Raw genomic sequence first — 14,872 nt, forward strand, 5'->3', positions numbered from 1 at the left:
TGTGGCACACTTTCCCCTCCTCCAACGCTCTGAGTTTATTGATTGCAGCTCTTGAAACAGTGGTTAACAGAAACATGTAAAGTTGAGATAAAACATACATCAAAGAATCCTGCCAGAGCTGGGAATCCAGAATCTCCTATGTCCCTTCTACATTTTTCCCTTAATTGTTTTGGTGGCTCAAAGGCAGTTTACATTTCAACTGTCCTATGTCAGTAAAAACATTTATAGGAAAGCAAAGCACGATTCAACCCAAGTACTTGCAGACTAGGAAATATCAAGAGTAATAGCAATACATTCAGCTTTCTTCAATGCCAGCTCCCAGCTTCTTTGGAAGGAATAAAGATGTCAAGTATTTTTCTAAACCAACCATTTAACTTAACTCATACGCACAGATCCTGAAAAGCAAGCAAATTATTAGCCGTAAAATACAGAAACTCTTCTCACCAGCCATGATAGTAGTCATCCTTTATTTAGGAAAGTACTGAATGCTACTAAGATAGCTCAATGGACTATTTTTAAGATCCCAAGGTAGTAGGCTAGAATTGTCGTTCTTCCACAGGATTTTATTTATATTTAAAAACCGTTTTATTTGCCCACAACTTACGTTTGCTATTCGTATTGGCATCAGCAAAGTCTGCTTCCTAATATTTATTTCCTCCAAATCCAAAACCCAATCCTGAATCCAGCTCGTACTAAAAATTATGCAACGCCTTGCATTTTTTCTTTATACTTTTCTGAGAGCCCAGGGCTACGAAGTGCTGTTACAGATCACATGACCTTGAAGTACAGCCCACAGCTAATTTCCACTGGCAATCAATGATTTCAAATATGTTAAAAGAATACATGAAAGTGAAACCAGATTGAGACAATCAAAGGGAAAGACATTTATGGAATCAGTAGACTGGAATTTAAATTCCAGTTCAAAGCAATTAATTTCATTTGGAAAAAAACAACATCTGTACGTATGTGTGGGACGGAGACGTAAAACCATGAGGAGGAAACTGCTTAAGGTTGGATAGACTTTGTCCATCAAGAAATGTTGGATTAAGGTTTGCATCGCTGAACGAAGCGAGGGTATAGGCAAACATCTCGGATATGGTGTCTGTTCAGAATCCAGGTGAGGAATCGCTCCAGGCCTAATCCGTAACCACCATGAGGACAGGTGCCATATTTACGCTGCAAAACCAGAAATGAGACAGGCGTCAATAAATGCCTAAGGAACGAACCACCTTGCAACTCCAAATCCAGAACCGTGACTAAATTTACATGTCATGGTAAGTCAATGTGATTTGCATGGAGTTTGTTTACAAAGCCATCCGTCCTCCATTTTTAAGCCGGTTTCTGCCAACCTAGCAGTTCGAAAGCATGTAAAAATGCAGGTAGAAAAATAGGGACCACCTTTGGTGGGAAGGTAACAGCGTTCCATGCGCCTTCAGCATTTAGTCATGCCGGCCACATGACAATGGAGACATCTTTGGACAGTGCTGGTTCTTTGGCTTTGAAACGGAGATGAGCACCGCCCCCTAGAGTCGAGAACGACTAGCACATATGTGCGAGGGAAACCTTTACCTATTGGATTTACCCTGCAAAACATGCTTAGAACCTTCTGAATGTTCATTTTATTGAATTAACGATTATCGATAGGATTTATCCCCATGTATTTAATGATTGGCATCTTTTTTTCAGATTGATAATTATGTGACCAATTTGGGAAGCTTTCCTAAAACTCTTCCAAAAGCTTTCTGGGGCCTGTTTTTAGCATATTTCTACATTAATTGGTCCCCCAAAGTCTGCTGGATTTGATCTGGTCTTTGCTTTGCCTTCCAAGAATACTGTGTTGCTGCCACATGGTAGGCCACCAACTCATAACACCTAATACATACCTGGTCTGTATACCAATAATAAGGGGTGGGATCAATTCCTTCTCTCTTGTAACCTTCTAGTAGCTCCTCACTGTCCCAAATACGCATGGAGCCTCCCACAATTTCACCAACATTAGGCATCAACACATCAACCTAGAAAACCAAGACAAAAAAAAGCTCGAGTCAGAAGTTGCATATGACTTAACTTGGCTTAGAAAAGGTCTCTTAGAACTGCAACTCCTAGTCCACAACAATTCTAAGAACCTTATTGTAGGTCACTCAGCAAAGATGGGAAGTCAAACAGAAGGTGCTGGTTGTAACATGCACGGCCCAAGGATTAGAGATGAGCAACGCAAGGGTTCAGGGAAATTTATCCTCTTCCCCTCCCCTCTGTCAAATAACCAGATGGGACTGTAGGTGACTCTCCATAAGAACATCTAGTCAAATTTTATAAACAGAGATCTCCTATGAGCTGTGGGTTCTGAGTGACACCTTGTGGTCAATGACCTCTAAAACAGCCAACCAGAAAGAACATCCAAAACTGCCTGCCAGAATTTTTTTCAGTCTGAAAGGAGTCCTGGGGAGTAAAATTTAATCCCTTAGAATCAATCTTTCCAATTGAGGAAAGATGCATTTCAATGCTGGGATGTTCTTTTTACTCTTTGCGCTACAAATTGTGGTTACACATATGTGTAGAACAGTGGTTCCCAAACTTGGCAACTTTAAGACTTGTGGACTTCAACTCCCAGAATTCTCCAGCCAGCTCTGCTGGCTGGAGAATTCTGGGAGTTGAAGTCCACAAGTCTTAAAGTTGCCAAGTTTGGGAACCACTGGTGTAGAACATTCCTCCTCAACCACAATTTACCTTTCGGCATGGACATAGACAGCACACTAGACCTATCACATCATGGTTTAATCAGCCAGCCACTGGCTTGGGATCCATCTACCGTAACGTTTTACACAGGGCTAGCTAAGTTTCTACAGCATGGCTGTCAAACTCGCTGCATCACAATGTCACGTGATGTATTAACATTTCTTTCAGTAATGGTATATTCTATTTTCACTACCGGTTCAGTAGAGGGAGTGCATGCGCCCGCATGCTCACTTCACTCATGCATGGCACATCTGGGCATGTGCAGAACCTTTTGTGCATGCGCAGAAAGTCCTTGATGATGTCTGGGTGGGTGGGCGGAGCCTCACGCCGCCGCCACTACCAGTTCGCCCGAACCGGTGCAAACTGGTAGCATACCACTGATTTCTTTCCTTCGTGGAGTAGGGTGGGTGTGGCATGCGTGTGAGTGCCTGTTTGACACTCCTGTTCAACAGCATACTATTTTGGGTATCATGAGACACCAATTTTGAACGTATATAGCAAGGGGTGTCAAACTCAAGGGCTGGATGTAGCCCGCAGGGTACTTAGATTTGGTGCCACGGGACCACCTTGGAAACAGCGAAGGATTGGCCCGCAGTGCTTCTGCCAGTGAAAACGGAGCTCGGGAGGGCCACACGGGGCTTCCCTAGCTCCCTTTTCGCTGGCAGAGTGCTGGGACCACCACAGATGCCCTCGACACGAGTGACGTCGAGCTGGCCCCGGAGATCAAACACAACCCCGATGCAGAACTCAATGAAATTGAATTTGACATAGTAGAGATGTGGTAGAGTCAGATACGAGACAGAGTCATAGATATTTCATGACTGACATCCAACACAAAGTAATGAGCATGTTGTCTGTTAATGTATTGAATCACCAGCACTGACATTCTCTTCTGGCGCAGGCAAGCCATTGTTGGCAGAGATCTATGAGAAGTCCAGGAGTCTTCTGGCAACTGGCTGGACTTCCATAAAGAGCCCTGCCTTGCCTGCTGAGAACTGCAGATCTGTATCATTTAATGGTGTTGAAGATAATAAAGCCTTCTACCATCAATCTTTTATATCCTATTGCTGCTTTTAGTGGACCAGGAGCAGTACTTCCAGGACAAATATTTATTTTATCGATTTTTGGACGATGAGCATGAAGATGCCCCAGTGATGCCAACTGAGGAGGAAAAGAAGGAATGTGACGAAGAGCTACAAGACACCATCCTCCTGCTTGCTCAGATTGGACCGGATGCTCATATGAGGATGATTCTTAGGAAGCCGTAAGATGGTTAATAGATTATTGATTTTGAAATCCTGATTTAAATCTTTCACCTGTATGTATGCTTGGCAGGGAATGTTCAGTTTTGGTATTTGGTATATAGTCTTTCTTTTCCGAATGTACTAATAGCAATAGCAATAGCAGTTAGACTTATATACCGCTTCATAGGGCTTTCAGCCCTCTCTAAGCGGTTTACAGAGTCAGCATATCGCCCCCACAGTCTGGGTCCTCATTTCACCCACCTTGGAAGGATGGAAGGCTGAGTCAACCTTGAGCCGGTGAGATTTGAACCGCCGAACTGCAGATAACAGTCAGCTGAAGTAGCCTGCAGTGCTGCATTTAACCACTGCGCCACCTTGGCTCTTAATTCTTTAAAGCATAGGAAGTCAAATAAATACAGTACCTACAATCTGAAGTTACACAGCCCAGGAGGATCTATGGAGATTCTCAATCATCCAGATCATGATTGTCCCAAACGATACTTTTCAAAAGGCAACAGGACTTTCTTAGGGTTTTTTTTTTGTCCTTGAAAACATTTTGCTTCTCATCCAAGAACTAAAGAAGCGTCTCGGATGAGAAGCAAAACGTTTCCAAGAGGAAGAAGTGCAAAATGACAGCGCAGCATCGTACCATTAATCCTGCCTCAGTATTCAGTGTTTTGTTGAGAGCAGCAATACCGTGCAAATATTCAGGAATCAAGTGTTGCTTTCTAAAAATCCTGTTTTTGAATAGGTTTCAAGACCCTGCTAATCAGGTGGGGGAATTTAGACTCCACATTAGGAAGATGAGTAAGCCCATCCCCACCCCACCGTATCTTGCATGCGATACACGGAGGGAACACAAACTGACAGATTCCGTAAGACGGGCGTCCTCGGGGCAGCGCTGCATGTAGAAGGATTTAATCTCAGCAGGAAATCGACACAGCAAGATTGGTTCATTAATAGCATCGGTCATCTGTCTCTCTGGAGCTTCTGGGATATCCTGTGGTTAAACAAAAGCAGCGATTAATTTCTCTTCCTGCCTAGAACGGCTTCCACTTCTACTGATTAAGCTACCTTCTATCTCTGCAGTCACATTTTTTTTTAATTACCGTATTTTTCGGAGTATTAGACGCGCCGGAGTATTAGAGGCACCAAGGTTTTTGAAGAGGCAAATTAAAAAAAAAGGTTTTTGCACTCTGCAAACCTCCCCAAAACGGCCCATTTTTTGCAAAAACGAGCACATTTTTTTAATTACAAAAAAAGGCATGAATAGCCTCTAGGGGGCTTGCAAGTGCTCCTGGGGGGTGCCCCCCCCAAACGACCCATTTTTTGTGAAAACGGGCCCTTTTTTGTCACAAGAATTGCATGCATAGCCTTTAGGAGGCTTATAGAATACCCCTGGGGGCTGGGGAGGGATTGAGCAAAACATGGCCCGTTTTTCACTCATTTCTGCCCTCCCCAGCCCCCATTAGGTCTCTGAAAGCCTTCTACAGGCTCTGAACGGCCATTTTGGTGAAGGGGCGGGGCTTCGGGAGGCCAAAAATGCTGTATTCAGTGTATAAGATGCACCCAGATTTTCAGCCTCTTTTTTGAGGGAAAAAGGTGTGTCTTATACTCTGAAAAATACAGTAGTCTAAAGCCTTAGTTAGTTTACTGGCATTTTAGCAGCTAAATTTGGGGAATCAGCCAATGGTCAGATCAAAGCTTAGGCTGACCAAAACAGCCGTCACAGAGGAAGTGTTGCTTGTCCATGTAGACAATCTGAGCAAATCCTTCAAAGAGCTGGACCAAACTTGGACCAAACTAGCCATACCAAATTCCTGCAACCGTTCTGAGCCAAGGTGGCGCAGTGGTTAAATGCAGCACTGCAGGCTACTGCTAGATCAGCAGGTCAGCGGTTCAAATCTCACCGGCTCAGGGTTGACTCAGCCTTCCATCCTTCCGAGGTGGGTAAAATGAGGACCCAGATTGTTGGGGGCAATATGCTGACTCTCTGTAAACCGCTTAGAGAGGCCTGAAAGGCCTATGAAGCGGTATATAAGTCTACTGCTATTGCTATATTCATATGTTTTTCTCCCCAGGCCTTTAATCATCTTAGTTGCTCTTCTCTGCACTTTTTCCAGAGTCTCAACATCTTTTTTTTGTAACATGGTGACCAAAATTGGTTGCAGTATTCCAGGTGTGGCCTTACTAAGACTTTATAAAGCGGTACTAACACTTCATGTGGTTTTACAGAAGCGGAATTTTTTTTACTGCTTTCCAGTCTATCCTGGGATCATCTGGTGGTTTCCCATCCAAGCTAACCCAAACCATCCAAGATTAGCTAAATGCTGCTGCCCAGTTGGGCCAGAGGATTTACTAATATTACTACTACTACTGCTACTACTTCTGTGTTTTTCAGAAAATAAGACAGGGTCTTATTTTCTTTTGACCCCTGAAATAAGCGTTCAGCCTTATTTTGGGGGAGGTTTTATTATTTTTGAGGTGCAGGAGGAGGTGAGCGTAGTCACATCAGGGCTGCTGCTCAGGGGTGGGTTTCTGCCGATTGAGCGAACCAGTAGTGGCGGCGGCGGGAGGCTCCAGCTACCCTCCGCCTTCTGTGCATGCACACGAGCGAAACGGTAATAAAATAAATTGTAACCTGCCGATGCTGCTGCTGTGTTGCAATATTTTCAGGGAGGAGGTATTTTAGGGCATGCATTCAAAAGCCCGATTGGGCTTATTATCTGGGGAGGTCTCATTTTCAGGGAAACAGGGTGGTACTACCAGTACTACTTCGTTCTTCCTCCTTTTCTTCTACTACTACTACCTTCTACCACCTCCTCCCTCCTCTTCTTCTTTTTCTTCTTCCTCCTCTTCTTCTACTACTTTTTCTTTCTTCCTCCTTTTTCTTCTACTACTACTACCTTCTACCTTCTCCTCCTCTTCTTCTTCTTCCTCCTCTTCTTCTTCTTCTACTACTACTATCACCACCACTACTACTACTTCCTCCTTTTTCTTCTACTATTGCTACCTTCTACCTTCTCCTCCTCCTCTTTTCTTCTTCCTCTTCCTCCTCCTCCTCTTCTACTACTACTACTGCTACTACTATTTCTTCCTCCTTTTTCTTCTACTACTGCTACCTTCTACCTTCTCCTCTTCTTCCTCTTCTACTACTACTACTTCTTCCTCCTTTTTCTTCTACTACTGCTACCTTCTACCTTTTCCTCCTCTTTTCTTCTTCCTCCTCCTCCTCCTCTACTACTACTACAAGGAAAAGTACACTACTACTACTACCACTACTACTACTACTAGGAAAAGCACAGTTGCTCAAAAACAAAACCAGAAGCTTACCTCTCCAAACTCGTAGTAGGTGTCATCATCCTTTTTCACCTCATGCTCCTTGAGCCAAATCAGGGCCTCTGTGTAGTTCATCCGTTTGAAGGGGCGCTTGGGAGGCTCAAAGTTCTGCAATTACAGGTGGGAGATGCAACGGTAAAGATGGCAAGACTTTAACAACTACACCAGTTGGGTGGTTTAATTTTGTTACAGGTAGTCCTCGACCTGCAACAGTTCATTTGAAGTTACAAACAGCTCTGAAAAAAGTGACTTAAGATTGTTTTTCACACTTGTGACCGTTGCAGCATCCCCAAGATCATGTGATCAAAATTCAGATGCTTGGCAACTGATTCATATTTATGACGGTTGCAGTGAGGGCCCACAGGGCCACATGATCCCCTTTTGCGACCTTCTGATAAGCAACATCAATCTGGGGAAGCCAGATTCACTTAACCAGCATGCTCCTAAGTTAGCAACTGCAGTAATTCACCTAACAACCGTGGCAAGAAAAGTCATAAAGCGGGGCCAAATTCACTTAACAAAAGTTAAGTGCATAGCAACATAAATTTGGGATTCAGTTGTGGTCATAAGTCGAGGACTAATTGCACCTTCTTGTTCTGACTGAGGCTTCCCGAAGGGCACGGGGGGAGGCTGTTTTCATCCTCCCCAGGCTCCTAGAAAGCCTCTGGAGCCTGGGAAGAGCGAAAAAAAGCACACCAAAAACAGGGGGAGGGAAGAGGAAACACTGGTTGCGTGTGCATCATGCTGGGGTCATGCACATAGCATTATGGGTGTGGCACTCCCGTACACGACCCCCCTGCGCTCCCCCAGCTTTTGGCACGCGAGCCAAAAAAAGGTTTCCCATCACTGCCCTATACCATTTCTGACAAATGGCAGTTCAGTCCCTTCTTGAAAGCCTCCAGTGATGAAGCTCCAACAAATTCCGAAGGCAAGCTGGGGTTTTTTTTGTTTGTTTTTTTACAGAGAGGTTTGGATCTGGAACAGGAAAATTTGCATTTTTTGTTTCACCCACTTACCGGATTGAGGGCATACACTAAATCAGACACTTGGGATTTGAGGACCCTATCCACCACATCACAGACAAGATCCTCCAGACGGTTCAGCAGGTCTTCATAGCTCATGAAAGGGCATTCTGCTTCAATGTGCGTATATCTGGAAGAAGAAACCAGTGACCATGAGAAGAAGGCTGGGAACATCCCCTCCAGGTATATCCCTGACCACTGAATGCACCTTTACAAACACATTCGGAGAAACCATTACTCCACTTAGATTTGGACTGGATTATGTGTCTGCACACATCAGTTAACCATTTTTAGAAGAGTGGCAGAATGAAAGGATGGGAGGGAGGATAGATTTCCATCCACCCATCCATCCACCCACCCACCCATCTCATCTCTGTGTCTATCTATTTCTATCCATCTACCCAGCCACTCACCTTCCTACACATCCATTCCTCTATGCCTGTCCACCTGCCAGCCTGTCTTTATCTATCTATCTATCTATCTATCTATCTATCTATCTATCTATCTATCTATCTATCTATCATCTATCTATCTATCTATCTATCATCTATCCATCCACCCACCCACCCACACACCCACCTACCTACCACCACCCATTTCAGTCAATGACTCTGGGCAGCTTGCAATTTAAAAAACATACCACAATTAAAAATAATAAAAGCATTTTAAAACAATAGTAAAAACAATATAAATGTTTTTAAAAATCCAAATTAAATATACACAGGAGCAAGATGCTTGGCCATTAGTAGTATGGCCAGGGAATGGAGCCCTTGACATTTTCAGTCCCCCAAGCTTAAGACACAGTCAGGTTTTTAAGGTCTTATGAAAAGCTAACAGGATTGGGCCCACTCTGCTCTCCGAAAGGAGGATGTTCTACAGAGCAGGGACCAATGTGGGAAAAGTTTGTCTCCTGGTCCCGGACAGTATTTACATTAAAAGTGGATAATAACATAATGGTCCAAAGATTGTTAGAGGTATGTCCAGATAATTGGTACAAGATGGTACTATACTTCTGTAGCCAATTTTTTTCTTATGGACATTGCAGCAGCACAGAACTTTGCCACTGCATACGTGGTAACCGGGTTAGTGTCCTGGAGGAGAAAGCCTAGATAAAAATTGTCTGCCTTCCCTGGCAATCTCTCTAAGGGGAGAATATGTGCAGACCTACAAGCTCTGTATAGCTCACCGTGTAATTGAACATGTGAATTATCTTCCACTTCTCCTTTACCACATATACAAACCCGTTCTGCTATAGGTGTTCTCTTATACCTGCCCTGGAGGAGTGCTGAAGGAAGAATGTTAAATCTGGCTCTGAAGAAAGCTATTCTTTGTTTTGGAGAGATCAGGTCATTTAGATATCTTGCTGATTCCCACACACCCTGTTTGATTCTGTCCCTACTGTGGAGAGGCAACCTATTTAGTTCTTCTTGGAACTCCATATCCCTCATTCTATTGATTACTACTTGCTTTGCTTGCTCAAAGTCTAGGGACATTAATAATGGTGAAAGCCCATAAGAGCCCAGCTTGTGATCAATTGCTTGTTTCCAGGGGGAAGGGAAATTGTCAGTCAACACTAGTGGGGACAGTCCCTCTGGAAAGAAACCGTTCATCGTATGCTTTAGCCTCCAGTCCCCTAATCATCTTGGTTGCTTTTTCTGCACGTTTTGCACTCACTCAGATGGAAAACTGTCCACTCCAAAACAGTCCGTGAGTTGAAGTCCGCACATTTTAAAAGTTGCTAAGGTCGAGAAAAAAGTGAAATAGGCTCTTACTCAGAGAGGTGCCTGCGTGTCCTTGACTGCTCTGCTCGGTAGGACTGGGCAATGCAGAAAGTGTCCCCCAAGGCTGGGATGCAGGTCTCCAAATATAGCTGGGACGACTGTGTCAGATACGCTTCCTCGCCAAAATAATCCATTTTGAAGAGGGTTGATCCTCCTTCTACCTGCGTTTGAACCAGGGTTGGTGGGGTGATCTAAAGAGAAAAGAAGACATTGGACAGGACGCTGAGATAGGAAAACTACACCTGTTGGGGACTTTACCAATAGAAAACCAAATAGCCAGAAACGTCCCACAGGTGCTTCTTCAGGAGGCAACTGGACTTTCTTGGGGGTTTTTTTCTTTTCTTTTAAAGACGTTTCACTTCTCATGGAAGAAGCTTCTTCAGCTCTGATAGGATGGTGGGGAATGGAAGGATTGATATTCCTTGCAGACAGCTGGTTGTTTGCATCCTTTTATTTTTTTTATTATTTTTTTTCAAAACAAACAAAACACATAAAATCTTCCTTCTTTACATACTATATCAGTTGGTTATAAAAGGTTTTTGTGCATCTCTTCCACAGTCATCAAACATAATTCATATTAACTCAAGTATTTTAACTCAAATATTTATACATGTTACCCTTACACCTCCATTTTTATTTGACTAATTATTTAAATGTCCTTACATCATAAAATTTACCCAAATTTAATACATAACCACATACTGGCATTTCATTTAATATTTCTAAAGTCCTCCAATAGCACTGAATCCTTATGTCCTATTCTAGCCAAATATCCATGATATTTAATAACAGACTTTTCTAATCCTCCTTTCCAAATCACTGTTGGCAATTTTCATCTAGTTTTCTTATATTATACTCATACGTACATATACATCATCTACATCTACACACACACACACACACACACACACACACACACACACACACATATGTTGCCATCAGTATCACTCCTTTATTTGACTATATCCTGTATCATAACATTTTCCCCCTAATAATCAAAACTTAATTGTATCTAACTTAATTATTTTTTATTAACTTTTGTATATAATCCAAAATGATTTCTAATCTTCCTTTCATGGGTACCATTCAATATTCATATCCAATTATTACTTATCATAACACTACACATTGTATACATTATTATCATTATCAATTATTTATTTAATTATATCTATTATTACTAAATTTCACTAAGTTTAACTAGTTTTAAGTTATATTCTTCCATCTATCAACCTGTATCTTTCCAATAAGAAAACAATCTTATATCTTCTGCCATAGTATTTTAACTCAGATATTTATACATGTTACCCTTATACCTCCATTTTTATTTGACTATAATTCTTTAAATGGCCTTCATCATAAAAATATACCAAGATATAATACATAACCACATACTGGCATTTCATTTAATATTTCTAAAGTCCTCCAATAGCACTGAATCCTTATGTCCTATTCTAGCTAAACATCCATAATATTTAGTAACAAACTTTTCTAATCCTCCTTTCCAGATCACTGCTAGCAATTTTCATCTAGTTTCCTTATATTATACTCATATATATGTATATAGGTTGTCATCATTATCCCTCCTTTATTTGACTATATCCTGTATTTGCATCCTTTTAGAGGGTCGTTGAAGTACTTGGAGGTTAATCTGTGTCCTCAGGGTCACTTGAGTGATGCTCTTGGTTCCTGTAGTCTCCAATTTTTCCTCTATAAATCCATTCCTACTCCCACACCATTCAAAGGGTGCTCATCCCAAATTGTGTAGCTAAAAGTCTAGAGATTATCAGTCATCCAGGTCAAGCTTGTCCCCAAAGGTGCTTTTTCAGGAGGCAACTGGACTTTCTGTGTGTTTTTTTTCTTTTGAAGACCTTTCACATCTCACCCAAGAAGCTTCCTCAGCTGCATTTCCCCCCCTCTGGAAATCCGTTCCTACTCCCACACCATTCAAAGGGTGCTCATCCCAAATTGTACAGCTAAAAGTCCAGTTGCCCCCTGAAAAAGCATCTTTGGGACAACCGTGACCTGGATGACTGATAAATAGCGAGAACACTTTCTTAAAGGGGGAGGGCAGCAGGGAAGAAGGAGAGAAATACGACAGCAGGGGTCCCCAAGCTGCGGGCCATGTGAGGAGTTGGCTGGTAGATACACATGTATGTGCACATCCCCATTCGCATGAGCATCATAGCTACATCATAGCTTGTGTGAGCATTGCAGGCACTCTTGACCCGCTCGCGAGTGTCACGAGCACTTTCAGACCCACTCACGCATGCGTTGTGGATGCTCTCGGCCCCACTCGGGCAACCATCACAACTGCTTAAGGTATCAGATGTGTGTGCATAATTGGCACTCTCAGCCCTACCCAGGGTGCTCTTGGCCCCACTAGGGCGAGCAACGAGCGCATCCCCTCCCTCACCTCCGGGCCCCCAACCTGGAAAGGTTGGGGAACTCTGCTCTAGAGTATTTTGGCAACATGCTCTCATCAATTTGCAAAAGCTTCTTGTACTACACGGAATAATATGAGACAGCAAGGATTTGGGGCTTAAGAGCCACAAAGCAAGAGGCATACTGTTGTGGGCCATCGGCCTCTCCAGCAGCCGAATCAGAGGAGGAGGAGGAGGCAGCGTGGGAGTCAGGGTCAGCATCAAAGCAACCTGAGAGCTACAAGGAAGAAGAGGGAATGAAGCTGGAAGAGAGAGACACAGGCGGAGCCTGCGCCATCCGTCAGCCCTCAGATGGAGAGTCAACAGCTCCCAGGTCTGGATATGGCTGAGGAGGAAGAGGAGGAACAGCTGGGTCCAGTGCCTGGCGCATGGATGCACAGAAGGCAGAGAAGAGGAGAGCAGTGGAAATCTATGGGCTGGTCCTTGGGAAGGAAGAGCCACTGCTGCTAGCGAAGCCCCACCATAGCTCTGGGGATAAAAGGCAGGGGGCAGAGATGAATAGATGTGATAAGACAACTGTTGTGGCCCAGCAGGAGCCGTTGGAGCTGCCACCAGACTCCAACAGCGAGGGGCCCTATGAATCGGCTCTGGAGGATGTGGAGGACCCTGGACAGGGTTCCGACTCCGAGCAGGGCGCAGAGAGGCTGGTTGGCCACCAGGAGGCACCTGAGCCTTGGACCAGTGGGGAGGAGACAAGGGAGTGTGCTCCTGACATCAGCAGTGAGTTGTTCCTGGATGCCCGGCACCGAAGAGCTAATAGGCGTCAGGAACAGTTGCGCAAGTACAGGAGGTAATTGCACTCAGCTGGTGGTAATTAGGCTCCTCTCCAGACTATAAAAAGACTGCTTGTGCACACGCCCTTTTGCAGAAGTCAATGCAGGAACTAATGTCGGAGAACATTATTGTGAGCTTGGAAGGCTGGATTGCTGCCACGGCTTATCTGTGCCGGATTGCTGCCAAGGACCTGTCTGTCTGTTAATTAAATTCCGTAACTTATCTTTGGCTCGGAGTGTGTGTTGGTGTGGGACGAGGGGGGTCAGAACAGACAACTATTCATCTCCCTGCCGGACAGACTTGTTAGCCTGCGGTGAGAGAGAAACTTTTGGCTGGGGCTCCTGGCGCTCCTAATAAAGGAATCATTGATTTAACTACAGAGGGTTTGCCATGAACAGATACTTACCTCATAATATCCGCGGTCAAAGAAGTGGTCTCGGAAGCACTGGATGACGGTGGAGCGCACCTTTAAGATTCTGCTCAAGGTTTCCCCTCGGATCATCATGTGCCGGTTGTTGAGCTGCACATCCACATCTGACTCTTCATTGACCAGGTTATCGGCTCCTCCGGCTGGAGCCAGACCAATGAGTTCCCAGTAGTCACAACTCAGCTCGTGACCTCCTGGAGCCTGTGGGAGTTTCAGATTTTTAGAGACAGAAGACGCCACCACAATAGCCCTCACTTAGCGCTATCTAAGAGCCAAGGTGGCGCAGTGGTTAAATGCAGCACTGCAGGCTACTGCTAGATCAGCAGGTCAGCGGTTCAAATCTCACCGGCTCAGGGTTGACTCAGCCTTCCATCCTTCCGAGGTGGGTAAAATGAGGACCCAGATTGTTGGGGGCAATATGCTGACTCTCTGTAAACCGCTTAGAGAGGCCTGAAAGGCCTATGAAGCGGTATATAAGTCTACTGCTATTGCTATTGCTATCTGAAACTCACTGCTATTAGAAAGGCGTGGTATCAATTAAAGGTACTGTATTTTACGGAGTATAAGACGCACCTTTCCCCTCGCCAAAAGAGGGTGAAAATTTGGGAGTGTCTTATACACCAAATGTAGCTCCGCCCACCCACCGGCCTCCACCCTTTGGCCTCTGCCCCCCAGCAATTTACCTCCTTGCAGCAAACAGAGAAAATGGGGCTTATGCAGGCAGTAATAGGCTATGGCAATCCCTACAGCCTGAAAGCTGATGATCAGGAGCCCCTGCTTAAATTGAAATGGAAAGTGAAACTTGCTGTTTGCTGCAAGGAGGCAAATTGCTGGGAGGCAGATTTTTTCCCCCTTCTAATCAGGCTAAACTGAAAACTGGCTGTTTGCCGCAAGGAGGTAAGTCAATAACTATACATGCCTATAGAATGTTCAAATTATTGGACTTATTTTTTAAAGACTGCTTTATTATTGTTCTAGACAACTTAACAAAATGAAGAAGCTTTTTTAAATTAAAAGCTTGATCTGAAGAGGCCCAGTGCTATTGTATCTTCTTTTAAAAAGCAGAGAATAACATATACTTCCAGAAAGCCACATCAATTTCAAC

The 14,872-nt window shown here is 43.9% G+C and overlaps 1 protein-coding gene across 1 annotated transcript in view; it reads right to left on the reverse strand.

The window, feature by feature from the left end:
• Window positions 1–14,872, reverse strand: part of NARS1 (asparaginyl-tRNA synthetase 1) — a 34,686-nt gene continuing 19,814 nt past the window's right edge. Inside the window, exons 9-15 of the mRNA XM_087715352.1 lie at window positions 13,747–13,968; window positions 10,114–10,313; window positions 8,336–8,471; window positions 7,314–7,427; window positions 4,849–4,980; window positions 1,884–2,015; window positions 1–1,176 (exon numbers count right to left, since the gene is read on the reverse strand). Of these exons, the coding sequence (XP_087571478.1) occupies window positions 1,045–1,176; window positions 1,884–2,015; window positions 4,849–4,980; window positions 7,314–7,427; window positions 8,336–8,471; window positions 10,114–10,313; window positions 13,747–13,968 (1,068 nt within the window). The 3' untranslated portion in view covers window positions 1–1,044. The remainder of the gene's footprint in view (window positions 1,177–1,883; window positions 2,016–4,848; window positions 4,981–7,313; window positions 7,428–8,335; window positions 8,472–10,113; window positions 10,314–13,746; window positions 13,969–14,872) is intronic.

The sequence above is a fragment of the Thamnophis sirtalis genome, unplaced genomic scaffold (assembly GCF_051295495.1).
Source record: "Thamnophis sirtalis isolate CommonGarterSnake01/CBP01778 unplaced genomic scaffold, rThaSir2_p1.2 scaffold_5, whole genome shotgun sequence".
In the NCBI taxonomy this organism is placed as follows: Eukaryota; Metazoa; Chordata; class Lepidosauria; order Squamata; family Natricidae; genus Thamnophis; species Thamnophis sirtalis.